This window comes from Typopeltis vanoorti, chromosome 26 (genome assembly GCF_054136105.1).
Source record: "Typopeltis vanoorti isolate ZY-2024b chromosome 26, IOZ_Tvanoo_1.0, whole genome shotgun sequence".
In the NCBI taxonomy this organism is placed as follows: domain Eukaryota; kingdom Metazoa; phylum Arthropoda; class Arachnida; order Uropygi; family Thelyphonidae; genus Typopeltis; species Typopeltis vanoorti.
Genome location: NC_143574.1, coordinates 29,765,403 through 29,782,476, shown reverse-complemented (window position 1 = coordinate 29,782,476; position 17,074 = coordinate 29,765,403). Strand labels below are relative to the sequence as shown.

Below are 17,074 nucleotides of genomic sequence, written 5' to 3'. Positions count from 1 at the left end.
GAGCTAAATGTTTGGCTAATTTGTATGCAGATGAATCAGTGACATCTACAGTTGGGTATAATGGTACATTCTGTTTATGAAGTTTAGGTAGTCCATATATGGGGGGGGGGGGTATAAAATTATATGGTTTTAGTTTATTAGTAACTTCAACAAGCCAGGAAGTAAACTTTTTAAGAAGTCTGTGAAGTGATCTGATTTGTGCATTGGTACGGTCATAGTCTAAGGGAAGGTCAGTTGAACAATCTTAAAGTTAAGAAGCAAGTTTTAATGTGTAATCATTAATAGTTAATTTATAAACGAAGCTTACTTTTTTGGAGGTGTTGCTTGAATTGGTACATTGGCAACATTCAGTATAATATTGTCTTCAATATGGGCATCATCATCAATCATAAGTTTTCCTGTAGGAATTTTTATAGATGCAAGGGCATAGTTGTAGTCAAGAAATAGTGTCCTAATTGCTTCCGATTTGAGGGTGAATGAAGATAAGTTTATTACAGTGTTTACTTGATGTTGTTGAGACTTGACAGCAGAGTTTTTTAGAAGCTTAGCAAATTTGTTGACGTGGCAATGTTGTATTTTTACAAATTCTTTGGTGGCTGATGTGTTAGAGATGTCTGAAAGAATCATCCAAAACTCAGCATTGCGGAGAGCTCTTTTTTCTAGTTCACAAATAGCTTTGTTGGTATCGGCAAGTAGAATGCGAGTAGTGCCAATCTGTTCACATAAAAGGACGAAACTAGTGCATCTGTATGTTCAAAGAGCCTTTGGTAAATTAAACTGCTGTTTCAATTTAACACATTCAAGGATTTTAGAAAGTCTAATCTATTCAGTTGCCTAGAAAGCTTCAATTTTAGCTTACCGTAATGAGACCTTGCATGCTGTGGAATAGCCATTATTCGTGGATTATAGTAAGTCTGGTGGTAAGCTGTTACGTTGTCTGTTCATAACTGTATTTTTTAAGAAAATTACATCATAGACTAACATTAACTAAAATATAAATAATACTTCCAATATTTTGGTAATGTCTGCCATCATCAGGGAACAAAATATAATAAGATATGGGCATCAAGCACTACACTAAGTGATGAAGATGAAGCATGTCAACTGAGAATAGGCCTAAAATCGTGTATAATGTTCACTAGTGGGCTAAATTTGGTTATTCTTGGCTAATTAAAGCAAAATCTCCAAAAAAAAAGTTACCTCTCCTATAAAGAATATGAAGCAATATTGAAATCAAGAAAAATAATGAAATAGTAATTACTAAATCTGATAAGAGAAAGTGCTACAGTAGTTCTAAACTACTATTCATAGTGAAGAATTTGTGGAGACTAAAACACACATTGGAGTAATTACTTATAATTAAGAAAACAATACTTGAATTAAAATAAACGGGATCGCATAAGGGTCAAAGCCAAACAACTGGGAGGAGACGTCCATATTGCCTTTCAGGAATGTGGAGAACTGATTGGCACTTCTGACCTAATGTCCTATCCTCACCTTCACATGGTACACCCTGTTAGTAAGTATCTATTGGTTATACTGAACAAATGAGGAATGGGCTAGCAATTTGGGACTTAGCTGATCAAATTATACTCTCTATTGGTTTAACCACAAATGCATATGATGGTACTACATGATGGGATTTCATGCTGGCTGAGTTGTCACCTGGTTAAACAAGCCTCCCGTTGTTTTCGTCAGCTAACCAGGGTGAACAGTGAAAAGTCAGCTACTTGCCAACTTAACATCTAGAAGAAGAAAAAGAATAAACCCAACATCAGAAGAACTGACAATAGGAATTATCAATATAAGGAGTATTAATGGAAAGGAAATCTAACTTGCAGAAGAAATGTAAAAGTATCACATGGACATAATTTGCATTACTGAGATAAAGAAGACAAAAACAGTTGAGATCTTACTAAATAATATGTATAGGATGTTACTTTGGCAATAATGATCAAGGAAAGGAAGGAGTAGCAATAGCATTTAACACTAAACATTAAGATAAACTTCTTGATTGAAAAGCAGTTTCAAGTAGAGTTATGTGGGCAAACTTCAAAATAGGGGAAGTGGACAATTTGTGCCTATGGTCCACAGAAGGTTCTTCCAAGGAAGAAGTGGAGAAATTTTTTGAGTTGTTAAACAGGCAGCTGACATAAAGGAAATGGAAAAAGTGGTCCTTGTTGTTGAAATCTGAACAGCAGAGTAATGAATCCTACCAAACATATAGGAACATTTTGGGAAAAATTGGAGAAAAGGGCAAAGCTAATAATAATGGTAAGTATTTACTGGCTTCTGCTAATGACACAGACTAGTCATTACTAACACTATGTTTCAACATAAAGTTGTGTGGAGAAAAACACAAGAAATTAGAAAATCCTCATTGGCTGTCATTGTTGATAGGTGATATCTTCATGCTCATTCAGGATACAAGAGTGTACAGAGGATTTGAAATTCGAAGTGACCATTACTTAGTACTAAGCAGGATAAAAATGGATATCACCTTGAAAAGAACAGTATGTAAGAAAGTTTTAAAAAGAATTAACGTGAGCAGCTTTTATAAGAAATTATAGACTTGACTATGCAAACATTATTGAAGAAAAAAATGAAACAAACTGAAACAAGAACCAAACCCTGAAGTCTCAGTGACAAACTCTGAAGAAGACGATTAATTCAGCTAAAGAGGCATGTGGCAAAATTGTCTGCAAGGATAGAAAAATAAGAATGCAAGAAGTTTAAAGAAGCAGTCCTGGAAAAGAAGAAAGCATACCAAAAGTTCCTAGCAAATAAGTCAGCAGATGCCCTAAAAGAATACTGAGGAAAATGTTTCCATATTTTTAATCAGAGTAGAGCTCTGATAAGAATATGGAAAATGAATATCAGGAAGGTGGCAAAATGTTCTGGAGACTATTGAAGAAGCTTAGAAATGAAGGAAAGAGTACTGTAGAAGGGATCAAAGATGGTAAAGGTGACATGAAAACTGAAGATAAGAATATCCTAGATGTCTGGAGTAATTACTTTGAAAGACTGTTAAATGAACCAAGCAGAAGCATACTAGAAAATTTTCAAGAGGAATACAAATAGGAGTACATATCAATACTTGAGGTAAAAACAGCCGTTAAAAATTTGAAATGTAGAAAGGCAGCTGGAGTAGATGATATTTGACCAGAAATGCTAAGTATGGAGGTATAAAAGTTTTGCAGTGGCTACACTGCATAATTCAGAGTGCCTGGGCAGAAGGTCGAATTTCCAATGATTGGAGTAGAGCTCTCATAGTTACCCATCTATAAAAAAAAGGGAATAAAATTGAATGTGAGAATTACAGAGAAATTTCTCTACTAAGTCTACTTTTTCTTTTTCAAGCATGCTTGAAAAGAGGTTGAAAAAGATTGTGTGAAGGAATCGATAGTCCCAATTATCAGTCAGCCAAGAAACTAACTGCTACACTCAAGTTGATAGGTCATTTCCCCTCCTACATAAAAAATACACAACACTTCATAAGCAAAATTAGAAACATTACACTCCGTGATGAAAATTTATTAATCAGCTTTGACATAACTACCTTTTTCACTAATGTCCTGATCAATGATACTATTTTTCTCATAGAGAGCATATTTCTGCATGATATCACAACCCTTTTTTGCATACATACTTTGCTCCAGATATTGTGTGGCAAAGTAATTTTTACCTACAAAAAGGTGCAGCCATGTACTCACCATTCCCTGCTTCCCCATAGCTAACTTTAAATAAAGCCCGAAGCTTGGCTCAGATTTGTTGATGATGGTTTTGCCTTTTGGCCCAACAGCTGCAAAACATTAAATACATTCTTAAGCCACCTGAACAAATAGCACAAACGTATCCAATTTACCATCAAGATTGAAAATAATAACTCTCTTCCTTTTCCATGTGTGTCTGTTTAATAACAGACACACTTGTCACACATCTTCCCTCAGGCTGCCTTTCATTTGCAGTCTACTGCAAACCTACATGCTCAGGCCAATACATACATACATACACAAAAATTCATATCACCATCCAACACAAAAACTAGGCAGTCATCAGCACCCTCAAGCATAGAGCCCTGACAATTTGCTCCAATGAGCAGGTGCTGAGCAAAGAATATAAAATTATTAGCTAAATGTTTATTTAAAAAAAAAAAAAGTTCACAAGATTCTGCACAAAAATATCATTAAAAGCAAAAAAGATTACAAGAATGCCCTAGCATAGATTAGAGGCATATCAGAAAAAAATAGATGGAACAATACTTAACTACAATAGTAAGGCAACCTTCAGATGTCCTGCAAAATTAAGAAATTTACTCAACTTAAACCATAAGATCCTCTTCTATACCTTGCCCATTTTAGGGGTGTACAAAATTCAATGCATCTGTAATTTGCCCTACATAGGGGAAACAAAGTGCACCATCCCAATAAGAAAAGACAAATATAAACACCACATTAAACACCAGAACAGAGTCTACACCAAAACTATCACTATTCCATATATCCAAGGCACACCTGAAAAATTAACAAAAATCTTTAAAAAATATGATTTTTCAACCACTTATAAACCATATAAAAAATTAGCATCCCTTATCCATTCCACTTAAGATCAGCCACAGTCCCTAGACTTGCTATGGCTAAAAAGGCAGGACAGTCAACATCAGAATTGCTGAATGTAAGGACTATATCCATTTTAATCACTACTGCCACTCAGGACTTGCTGACCATGCTTTGGACGCCTGCCATAGAATATGCTGGAAAAAAACCACTATACTCCATTGCAGTAAATATAAAGACTTCTCCTTGAATCTGCTTCTGCCTTAAGAAACTACCTTAACCTCAACAAATTTGATTACATGCAACTATCCCAAATTTGGGAAACTTTTATCCTCCATGCTTCAGCCCGTTAGCCAAGGATGTCCAATTTAGCCCACTTATCATTACTATTTTGGACTTTAGTCCTGCTCTCAGTTGACATGTTTCATCTTCATTACTTAGTGTTATGCCTGCATGCACATATCTTATTATGTTTTGTTTCCTGACAATGGCAATTTGACTGTGCAAAAATATTGGTTAATGTTAGTTATATTGTCAATTTATATTAGCCACACTTTGGAGTTTGTCTCTAAACGTTTCCATGTAGAGGTTATCAGAAAAGATTGGGGAACATTGCCCCAACTTCAGCTTGTCATTAGAGCTGTTTATTGAATAGAAGTAATCCTGAAGTGTGACTATCAAATTAAGGTAGTGATAGAAATAAGTTATTATTTTTTAAATATTTTAATTTAGAATGATGTTTGTAAAGTTTATGAACTTATAAAAGGGCATAGGCAATAAAAGGTGAGAATAGGCGATATCATCAGTTATAAATCAAGATGATCTTGTTTGTTTGATTTTATGCAATCTGAGTGTGTGTAGAAAATTAATATTTAGCTTTTTTGTAATTTCCTTTTTTTTTTTTTTTGTAAATTATAATGACATACTTTTTTTTTTCTTATAGAGTAAGAATTTTTTTGCAGATAATTTGTTGGATTTCTTTATTATTATTTTTTTAATAAGCATTGCTCTCTTTTGTTAGTGTGAATCTTTTTAAATTATTCACTTGCATTGTTGACAATCTGTAGCATTTCTCATGTTCCTTTACTAAGATTATTGCTTTATTATTATTTCTGTCTGTCTCACAGCAGTTCTTTTGAAAAATTGTGCAAATGTTGCATGAAACCTTTTGTATTACAATAGTTTGGAAACTTTACTGTCAGACACATATACACATGACTTACTTGTCACTATTCCTAGTTCAACCACTATGCCAAAGGGCTTTCACTTTCCAAGTCATCTATGGTATGGTCTACACCATATCAGGACAGGTGTGGATGATGTAAACAGATGATCTACAAATGGACTGACTCCTATTACTGTTATAATGACAATGAGCAAGCAGAGGTTCATTATTACAGACTGAATTGTGGCTGGGTTGATACTTTAGCCTTCACTGAGTAGGCACTAAATCATCTAGGGAAACCATTTTGGAGTGAACATGCATAAAGTTTGAGGTGTTGCATCCTACTCCTTAGAAGAAAGACAAATACTCTGTGGTGTGGCATATTTTTTTTCTTTAAGGGTACAGATTTAGAAACAGTTATTCTATTGATCACCTACTTTATGGTATACTGAACTGAATGTAATAGCAATGCTTTAATTAATTTCCTGGTCAGCTAGCAAATAATTGTACTTCCATCATTCTACCAAGTGTTCTTGGAGAATCCATGCAATGCTATGTGGTGTAAGGAAGACACTGCCAAGGTCACAGTTTACTGAGGAGTTGGGTACAGTTTCTATACATGTGGCATAGTAAAGAATCCATTACTGTATATTCTATATTTCTTCCAATTTCATATGAACTTAACTGCAATAAAAAGTAAATTAAAGATAATTAGATTATTAATTGAAAGGATATTAGGAATCCATCATTTTAAAGATTGGTTGCATTTCAAATATCTAAAATTTAAAAGTTTCGCAATTGCCTGTTTTCTGAAATATTGATTGTTGCCTCTTTATAGAGTGATTAAGGTTGAAATTATCTTATCTTATAATTTTTATATTTATCTTATATCGAAAGGTTTTACTATAACCTGTATTATTTCCATTTTTAGGTGTAATTTTGTGAAGAATTTTATTGATGGTATTTTTGTTATAGCCATTGCTTATGACTGTATTGCTAATAATTTATAATTCTTACTTAAGAGCTTGCTCATTAGAACAATTGTTAAAACTGTTTTGGGGGGTGTTAATGACTCCAAATTTTGTAAAGAGTAGTGTTAGGTAAGGGTTGCATGTATGTACTGGCTGATATGTTATGGGCTTGCAGTAGACACCATCAATACTATTTTTGTTCTAATTTATCTGTGTTTATTGTTTCTTAGTAACAGATAACAGGACTTACAGTGATCAGGCCAGTAGGGGTTAACGATTGATCAAATTAGTGTGACTAGCTTTCTGTATGTAGCTTGGTATTAGATGCCTTGAGAAATTAATCTGTGAAGGAATAAATACCCTGTCATATCTAGTTAAAGAAAATTAATACTAGGTATGACAGAGTGTAAACTGGGATATATCTCCTAAAATGAACGAGAGATTGTTATAATGGGGAGGGGATTGAGATAGTACAGAAAGGATGATCCATAGAATGGTGAGACCAGTTTTGTCAGAGAAGAAAAGCAGTGTTGCAGAAAATAAAATAAGGAATTTGGTTGATGAATCAACTAATGCTTTATTTGAATGAGTCAGGTTTTAAGAGTTGCTTGAATAAACATCAGAATGGTGTTTGCTTATCATATGTCCACCTATGCCAGGAGCATCAAGAATAAAGGCCAGTGAATTTTTAGTATTGGTAAATGATACAGGACTAAAAATTACTGCCGATGGATATCCTTATGGAATAAAATGCAATGAGTGTACATTATATTCTGGAAGAACAAGTTGAATAGAAAAGGTGGGGATGTATTGCTAATTATTGCAGAGTGATTAAATAGTGGAGATCTCGAATGATGGTGGTGGTAATAGTAGCAGCAGTATAAGTAATACAGGACAGTGGGTTTGTGGTTGTTTAGTATGAGGTAGAGATTAAGAAACATGACATTTATATATGAATAGATCTATTTTAATACAAGCACATTATTGGACTTGTATTGAAATTGTCTTTCATTGTAATGCGAGTTGTATCATATGTTTTTTTTTTTTTTTTTTATCAATAGGCTGAGGAAAGTGTCATTGAAGAATTAGAAGCAGCTTCGGTATGTAAACGTAGATTAGATCACTTAAAAGAGCATACAAGTACTAACGACAATGCTGTAATTCAGTGGAAGAAGAAACGTTTGGATCGAATGTTAGTGGAACATTTTCTTCGATCTGGATATTACAATACAGCTTTGAAACTTGCAGAACATTCCAACATAGAGGTAATATATAAATATGCGAGTGCACATTATCCTACCAGAAATCATGAGACATGTTCAATATAAAGAAAGAACATCTTTATCAGTGGAAATAATGTGTTGTCCCATTTTAGACCTTTTAATAACTGCTTCACTGCATTGTAAAAGACTTGCTATAATATATAGAAAGTTGGTTTATTCTGCTCCATTTCTCTTTTAAAACATTAAGTTTCTGTAACGAAGAGCACCATTGTGCTGTGCCTAATTCTGTATTCTTCATCTACTTTTGTTCTTTCCAGTTCATATCATTGCTCTGTGCTAGCTGCTAATGTTCCAGTGTTCTTTTTAAACCATAGTGTGCATGCACACACACACAATTGTTCATGATATCACTGCAGAGTTTAGCACTCATGACTCCATTCCTCTTCCATCAGTAGAACCTGATGTATACGAGAAGCAAACCCACATCTTGACAGTTGCTTTTATACTTTACTGTTAGAAGACATTCTTTGGTAAATTGTATTTTTCAAGTGTTCTGTATACCCAAATTCATCGGACTTGAAGAGCATATAACAGTATTTAGGACTGTTTTCTGTGTTACTCAACCATCCAGATTCTGTGTGCCTTAGCCCATGCCATTTTTCAATGGCATGGGCTAAGGCACAACTATGAATTCAACTATTAGTTAGTCGAATTCATATTCAACTAAATAATAATTTAGTTGAATATGAATGTGGTGCATATTCTCTGTTGTTAACAAAAGCAAAGGTCTTTGCATGTTATGGAAATACTTTTGGAAAATTACTTGTGGTTGCTGCTATCTGCAGACGAAGTTTTTTAGATTTAGGCTGTGATGATCAGATAAGCTTAAAATAATAGAACCTGACACTCCTTAAAAGGGTTAGTTATCTCAGCTTGTTGTCACAGTCTAGCAAATCTTCATCAGTTCATTGTCACTTGTGGACTGCAATGCTTAATTACTGCATGTTAGGTATATACTATTACTATTATTATTATTCCGGGCAACTCCAAGGAGTCGACATACTCATCGAGGGAGGCCCTAACATCATCAAGAACAACTATTCGACATTCACACAGTATCTATCATTCCTTGCCTTGAACTCATTCACGGTCGTAGCACCCACAACAGACTCTGGCAGCTTATTCCACTCATTCACCACTCTCCAAGTAAAAAACCTAGCCCAAACACCCTTGTCAACCACATTCTTGCCCAGCTTCCATGCATGGCCCCTAGTCCTTCCACCACCATTCTTTTTTTCAAAAATATCTTCTGGATTAATCTTATAGAAACCCTTCAGTAATTTGAATGTCTCAATCATATCACCCCTCTTCCGCCTATCGACCAATTTTTGTAACCCACAAATCTTCAATCTATTCTCATAAGGTTCATTCCACAGACCTGCTATCATCTTGGTCACTCGTCTCTGGATCCTCTCCACTTCCTCCCCATCATGAAGAAACCCTGGTGCCCATAACTGGGCACATAGTCCAGATGGGGTCTTATCAAGGCTCGATACAGAGGAACAACAACTTGTTTGTCTCTGCATGTTAAAGTATTTTTCAGAAGCCAAGTGATTTGATGAGCTGATTTAGCCACTTTTGCAATGTGTCCCCTAAACTTCAATTCCCTATCCACCAACACTCCCAAATCCCTGGCCTCATCAATCTCCTGGAGTACGGTTCCACCAATGTGATATACTGCTGCTATTCTTTTTACCCCAAAGTGCATAACCTTACACTTTTCCACATTAAATTGATATTCATTTTTCCTAGCCCAGTCCTCCAAACTATCCAAATCATTCTATAAAATTTTGACATCCTGTGTACTCACAATTGCTCTACCCAACTTTGCATCATCAGCAAATAAGTGAACACTTCCTCTCAGATCCTTACCTATATCATTGATGAACAAATTGAAAAGCAGTGGTCCAAGAACAGAGCCCTGCGGCACACCACTAGTCACAAGCCGTGTTTTAGACTCCACTCCTGAATAAACCACTCTCTGGTATCTCTCCATCAACCACCCTCTTATCCATCTCACCAACCCTATATCCATCCCCATCTGCTCCAGTTTACTGATTAGGGTTCCATGTGGTATCCTGTCAAAGGCCTTGGCAAGGTCCAGTAGAATCACTGTAAACCCATTACCCTTATCCAGTTCACCGTCACTGTGTTATAAAACGTGAGCAAGTTACTGAGGCATGATCTACCCTTCACAAAACCATGTTGTCCCCCATACAATATCCCATTTTCATCTATCCAATCCTGTATTCTTTCCTTGATTAATTTCTCTAAGACCTTGACAATGGTTCCTGATATGCTAATCGGTCGGTAATTTCCAACAGCAGTCTTGGAACCACCTTTATGCAGTGGAACTATTTTCCCCTCTTTCCACCCTGTCGGGACTAACCCAGACCCGAGACGCAAATTAAACAAAATGGTCAAGGGTACTGACAATTCTTTAGCCGCTTCTTGTACGACACGAGCTGGTATACCATCCAACCCCACAGATGTATTGACATTGAGGTTATGCAATAGACTACTCACCTCCACTTCATTCATCACCATTCCCGTATAATCTACTGGTTCATTCGTTTCTGCAATGTCACCACCTGGATGATATATTCTTGCAAAGTGCTCACTCAGTAACTCAACTATATCAACTGATTCAGTTACCTCCCTACCATCAGCATTCTTTAAAATCATTCTGCCATATACATTTTTTCTTTTATTTGCAACATATCGAAAAAACTGTTTAGTATTCTCTTTAGCCTGCATAGCCAATGTTCTTTCGTAATCCTTTTTTGCTTTTCTTACCACACTCATTACCCATCTGGCCTGCGCTTTATACCGTTCACGTGCCTGCCGGTCACCTTTCTCCTTAAATTCCCGCCATAGTTGTTTCTTTTTTTGCAGCTCAAGCTTAATGGTGTTATTCATCCATTTAACCCCTACGTGATTTATTATTCGGACTCTAGGTATACAGTCAGCCATTGCTTCATGCAAACACTTCTTAACTGCCTCCCATGCACTATCAACTTCTAGTCCTTTCAGTTGTACATGCCATGGCACTGAACCAATCAAACTCCTAAGCTTATCATACTTTCCAGCCCGATAATTCCACAATGTACCCTGTCTTAATTGTAAATTCCACACCTTTAGCCACCTCCCAAGTCAAGACCCTATGATCACTCTCACCAATTGGTGGCAATGTGGTCATATTTGTTACAGCCAAATCCTCAGATGTAATTACTAGGTCAAGCACTCTCTGACCCCTAATATTAGGAGTCAGAGAGTGCTTGACCCCATAGTTGAAATCTTCCATAATAATTACCCTTCTTCCATTCATTTCTATTTGCTTGTGCATACTGTCACTACCAACTTTTCCATCACCTGGTCTATAGCAGCACCCAATTGTATATTTTGTTCTGCTAGCCACAATCTCACACCAAATGGCCTCAAATGTGCTCTATTCTCTATCCTGCAATTCAACTTCTATTCTCCTTGGCTGCAGCTCATCAGCTATCATCAACAATACTCCTTCCCCCCATTTTATTCTCCCTGTCATTCCTATACCCATCACATTCAGTCCCACTAGCTATATCATCTACAGTCAACCATGATTCACTAATACCAATAACCTGTGGTCTGGAAGTGCCAACCATGGGAAAAAACTCTTCTTGTTCCTAATACTCCTAGCATTAGTGTACATGAATTTAAGACCCCCCCCCATTAGCCCCAACCCTACCTTGATGCCTTATATTAACTATCCCATTCTGATTTGTTGTTCTTATTCACTCGGGCATATTATACCCATTCATACATTCAACTGCCTCTCCTACCCCCCCCCCCTTTAATAAATCTAGTTTCCCTGATTTTGCACATCCACTACATTCAGCCACACTTTTTCAAGTTTCCTTACACCATATCCATTCAAACGCAAGCCATCCATCTTATATAGATCCTTTCACCCAACAAACTCACTCCACACGTCCACAAATTCCACACCACTCATCATACATAACCCACGCATAAAGTTGTTTGCAATTATGGCCCTCCTTTTAAGCATTTCACTGTCATACCGTGGCAAAAGACTAATCATTCTAACTCTCTCACTCTTTTCTTTTGCTACCTCAAACAATTCATTCAAGTCCTCTATCATTTCCATTTTTATCTCCTTTCAAATCATTCGTACCTGCCACAACAATCATTTCTTTCACCGTTTCCTTTTGCTCTCTAATAGACTCAGTTACATCCTTTATGGTCGCACCAGGTTGGTACGATTTTGTCAAATCCTCTACTAACACACCTCGTACTAACGAGTCTCCATACAGTACTCTATCCTTCATTTTGTTCACGTTCACACTCATATGCTTATTTTTCCTATCATAATTTTTATTATTGGCTGGTTCATTCAGTCGACTTTTGCTCATACGCTCTAGCTGCTGTTTTGCCCTTTGTATCGCACCACTCAACAACATGATCTCACTCATTGCATCTTTTGCATCTTTTTTATTCTCTGTAAAACCATTAATATGCTCTGAATTAATACTATCATTCACACCCTCACAGTTCTCTGGTACAACCTCGCCATTTCTTGTCATATCATTATTTTCTTCATTCTGAAGTTTGACAAAAATATCACACTCACGACCCGAAATACACTAATTCCTCATTCTCCCTACATTTTCTACACACATTCACTCCTTTATTATCATCTAACCACACTCCGACCGCACTCCGCAAAGCGTACATCTCGCAGATAGTACACTGAATCATCTTCTTTATATTACTGTTCTTGAATAAAGATGGTGAACCATCATTACTGGCCGCCATTTTCCTTCGTACGGGAGCCATACTTCTAACGTATTTTATCAAATTATAAAATTAAACACCAAAAACACACAAACAGACGCACTAAGATACGCAAGGCAAACAAAACTACGTAATATTCAAGTAATATTATCAACAATAACTTAAAATAACACTTATCTTATCAGGAGCTTTCAACACACACATACAACTACAAATCCCTCTAGCAGCCGACCCGACTATATACAGACATTTTCTGCAACTGTAACCTGTCTCATACAGAGGTGGTAGTGTTTTTTTTTTCTTGGAAATTAGGGTTCTTTGTCATACAGAATATGTATATTTTCCAGAAAATGCCCAGTTAATAGGCATAACACATTGACCTCATAGTCTTATGCATCAGCTGTAATTCCAAACATCCAATTCCAACATTCTTTCTGGAAATTATTTTGATTTCCTGACTAACTGCTGATCTTATTTATAGGCTGCAAAATTTGAATATTGCATAGTTGCACCCATTTTCTTGCAATTGGAGAGATGTCCCATGATTTCTGGTAGTATGATGTGTGTGTGTGTGTGTGTGTGTGTGTGTGTGTGGTGTGTGTGTGTGTGCTTTTTTAAGGAAAATCATTTTAAAAATGCATAAGCATTTTGAATATTTGCATGTTTGATTTGATTTGTAAAAATGATTTCATGTGAATAATCAGTTATTATATTAAGAGCATAATTTTTAATATATATATATATATAAGGATGATCTCAGTTTTTAGAATTTTATTATTACATAAGATTTCAATTAAAAAAATTATTCAACAAAATATAGCCTCTGTTAGGTAACTTCATAAGTATCTGAGAGATAGGTAATTAGGGTGTAAACAAATACACGCACGGAAATCAGTGTGTTGATAATATGAATTCATTAAATATTTTGAACAGAAATTAACTGTCCATCATCAGCAAAACAATAGGCAAAATTCAAAAGGTGAAACATACAACGTCACTTACATTCGAGTAAGAGCTGCAAGCCAGAAGGGTAACATCTGACTAGTTTAAAAATATATATATATATAATGTTGTGTAAAAAAAAAAAAAAAAAAAAAAAAAAAAAAGTATTTACATTTAAAGCATTACTAACTAAGCTACTAGCCATGTGGATTTGGAAAACTTCTTTAGTGTTTGTCTTAAAAACAGCTTCTGTATGTCATACCAAGGGATCCTGTATTTCTGTATCAGTTCTATGTGATATCAGGTTTATGCAATTTCGGGATATAGTGTTGTTGTTGTTCATCTGTGATAACCATTTTGTCTATTAGTAATGAGCAAATTGCACATGAGAAGAAATTATGTTCTTGTTTAAATCTTTGTTCAACGAACGAATTATATTTGACAAGATATGTTCTTTTTTTAATCTTTTAATCAAACATATGTAAACAAAGTTTGCATGCGAAATATTTTCGCAATTAGGCTACTTGTATATAGATTTCGCATCTATTCTCTTAGTATCCTGTAACGTAAAGCACATTCCTTCCAGACATGTACTTTGCTATGCATTATATGAAGGTGTGCTCTTCACAGACTGGTTTTGACCAGTATTTATTTCATCCATGGGAACCAGACCCAGGATTTTATCAAGTTTTGAATTAAAGAAGTCACCTTTTCTAATAAAAAGGTGTATCATCTTATTAAAATACTGTGGATCAGAGTTAATTGTAGAAAGATTAATCATGGAGATCTAAATAGCAGACTAGGAAATCATTACAGATATATAGAAATGATTTGGGAGACATATGGAGAAAAGAGTAAAGCTAATAACAGTGGTTAAGTACCTGTAAATTTCTGTTCAAGATATGGACTAGTCATTACTACCAACATAATGCTCCAAAATAAAGATGTTCATAAATTCATATGGAGAGAAGATGCAAGAAATAGGAAAAGGTGAAAGGCATTGTGTCCTGTACCATCTTATATACCTCAAGAGAGGGGGGGGGGGGTGTATGATATTATGCCAGTATAGACAAAGTGAATTAGTGAACCATGTAGTCAACATCCTACATAACAATTAGATGGAGATAAACTGTTATCCTAAAGACACTTCATCATAGACTGCACTATTGTTGATAATAATATCTTCATGCTGGTTCATAATATGAATACACAGAGGATTTGAAATAGGAAGTTTTAGTTTTGAGCAAAATAAAACTGAATACCATATTGAAAAGATAAGTGTGTAAAAATGTTTTAAAAAGAATCAAAGTTAAGCAAATTATAGTGAACTGTAGACTTAAATACTATTCAAAAAAAGATAAGAAAAGAAAGAAAGAAAAGTTTGAAAAATAAGAACCAAACCTTGGAGATTCAGTACCCACACCCTGAAGGGAACGTTGATTAATTCAGTCATAGAGGCATGTAGTGAGGTTATTTGCATGTATAGAAAAATCAGAACTCCATGGTGGACTCGGAAAGTTAGAGGCAGTCAAGGAAATGTAGAAAGCATATTTAAGTTAGCACGTGCTCTGCTCTGGGAGAGTACAGAGAAAAATGTAAGAAAGCAAAGCATTTTGTAAAACTAGCTAAACAGAAGTCATGGGAAGACCTTGGTAAGAATATAGAAAATATCAGTAAATTAACAAAATATTCTGGAGGCTATCGGGGGAAAAAAAAAATGAAGACAAAGAAATTCTAGATGTTCTGTTCTGAAAAATTCATTTTGAAAGATTGCTAAATGAAATGAGTAGAGACAGCATAGTGTTGGAAGACATTGAAAAAGAATGAAGTCTGGAGTACATATCAATATTTGAGTTAGAAATAGCCATCAACAAATTTTCCACTTTCTTACCCACCCTGAAAGAAGAATGCCTTAGAGACAACAGCAAGAGTTTAGCAGTTTCATGCAAATTCCATCTTTTGTATTTTGGATAAACTGGCTATTCAATAGAGAAGAGAGAGAGACGCGATTACCAATGATATATATATGCTGCTGGATGTCTCTTAACTCCAGAGTCACTCAGCATGAGGTTAACAGAATATAACAATTTGTTGCATGCTTGACCCACAGAAGATGCTTTAAATGCAAGTGTTTGTTTAAAGAAACTGAGTCTTTATTGCTTTTACCTCATTTAAATTAAGCAATTGTCTTTTTTACCAAAGTTTGGTGGATTTTAATCTTAGTAACTTTTTTTTGTAACAAGTAATAAAGTATTATTGTTTTAAACGATTCAGAGGTCATCTTCCAGCTCATGGCTGTATGTTCTATCGTTCAAGTTTGTCTTTTATGTTTCTGTCTGCTCATATATAACCTACTGTTTTATTTATATATGTCATTTCTACTGCAGTGATTTTTCTCATGTTCATGCTTAATTATCTATAACTATTTCTTTTTTGGGTGGATATTTTCCTTTGAATGCCATGGTTTTAGTTTTTAAAGAATTGTCATTGGCTTTGGTTTCTCCAAATTATTATTATTGTTGCATAAAATTAGCTAAACAAAAGATGCAGAAAGACTGGTGAGAACTTTAAAATGAATATTAGGAAGGTGTCAAAATATTCTGGAGGTTATTGAAAAAGTTTAGAAATGGAGGAAGGAGTACTGTAAAAGGAAAATCAAAAATGATAAAAGTGACATAAAAATTGAAGATAAAGAAATTCTGGACGTCTAGAGTAATTACTTTGAAAGGTGAAACTACCAAATGAAACAAACAGTGATAGCACAGTGGTGGAGACATTGAAGAAGAATGCAGTCTCAAGAGTACATATCAATAATTGAGGTAGAAAAAAAACCATCAAAAACCTAAAATGTGGAAAGGCAACTGGAGTAGATGCTAATCAAATCAGAAATGCTCAAATATGGAAGTAAAAACGTTTTACAGTGGTTATACTGACAATTCAGAAATCCTGGTCAGAGGATCAAATTTCAGATGATTTGGGTAGAACTCTCATAGTACCCATATATAAAAAAAGGAAAATAAAATGGAATGTGAGAATTGCAGTGGCATTTCCCTACTGAGTGTTCCAGGTAATGTTTATACACATACTTGAGAAGAGGTTAAGAAAAATTGTGGAAGAGAAACTTGGGGAAGAATAAGCCAGGTTCAGGCCAAATAGGGATTGTCAGGATCAGATTTTCACTTTAAGACAAATAGTTCTGAAATCATGGTAATATAATGAAAGATTTATTAACTTTTATAGATATTGAAAAGGTATTTGACAAGGTGCTAAGAGAAAAGTTGCTCAACACACTACAATTATATGGTGTAAATAAATGGAATATTATATTGAGCAGTAAATAGTGTATATTTGAGTTGTAAGTCA

At 35.1% G+C, this 17,074-nt stretch overlaps 1 protein-coding gene across 2 annotated transcripts in view; it reads left to right on the top strand.

The window, feature by feature from the left end:
- Kaz (E3 ubiquitin-protein transferase Katazuke) overlaps positions 1-17,074 on the top strand; it is a 204,426-nt gene that overhangs the window by 115,125 nt on the left and 72,227 nt on the right. For both annotated transcript variants that reach the window (XM_090414968.1, XM_090414969.1), the window contains exon 5: positions 7,754-7,957. In XM_090414968.1, the coding sequence (XP_090271094.1) occupies positions 7,754-7,957 (204 nt within the window). The remainder of the gene's footprint in view (positions 1-7,753; positions 7,958-17,074) is intronic.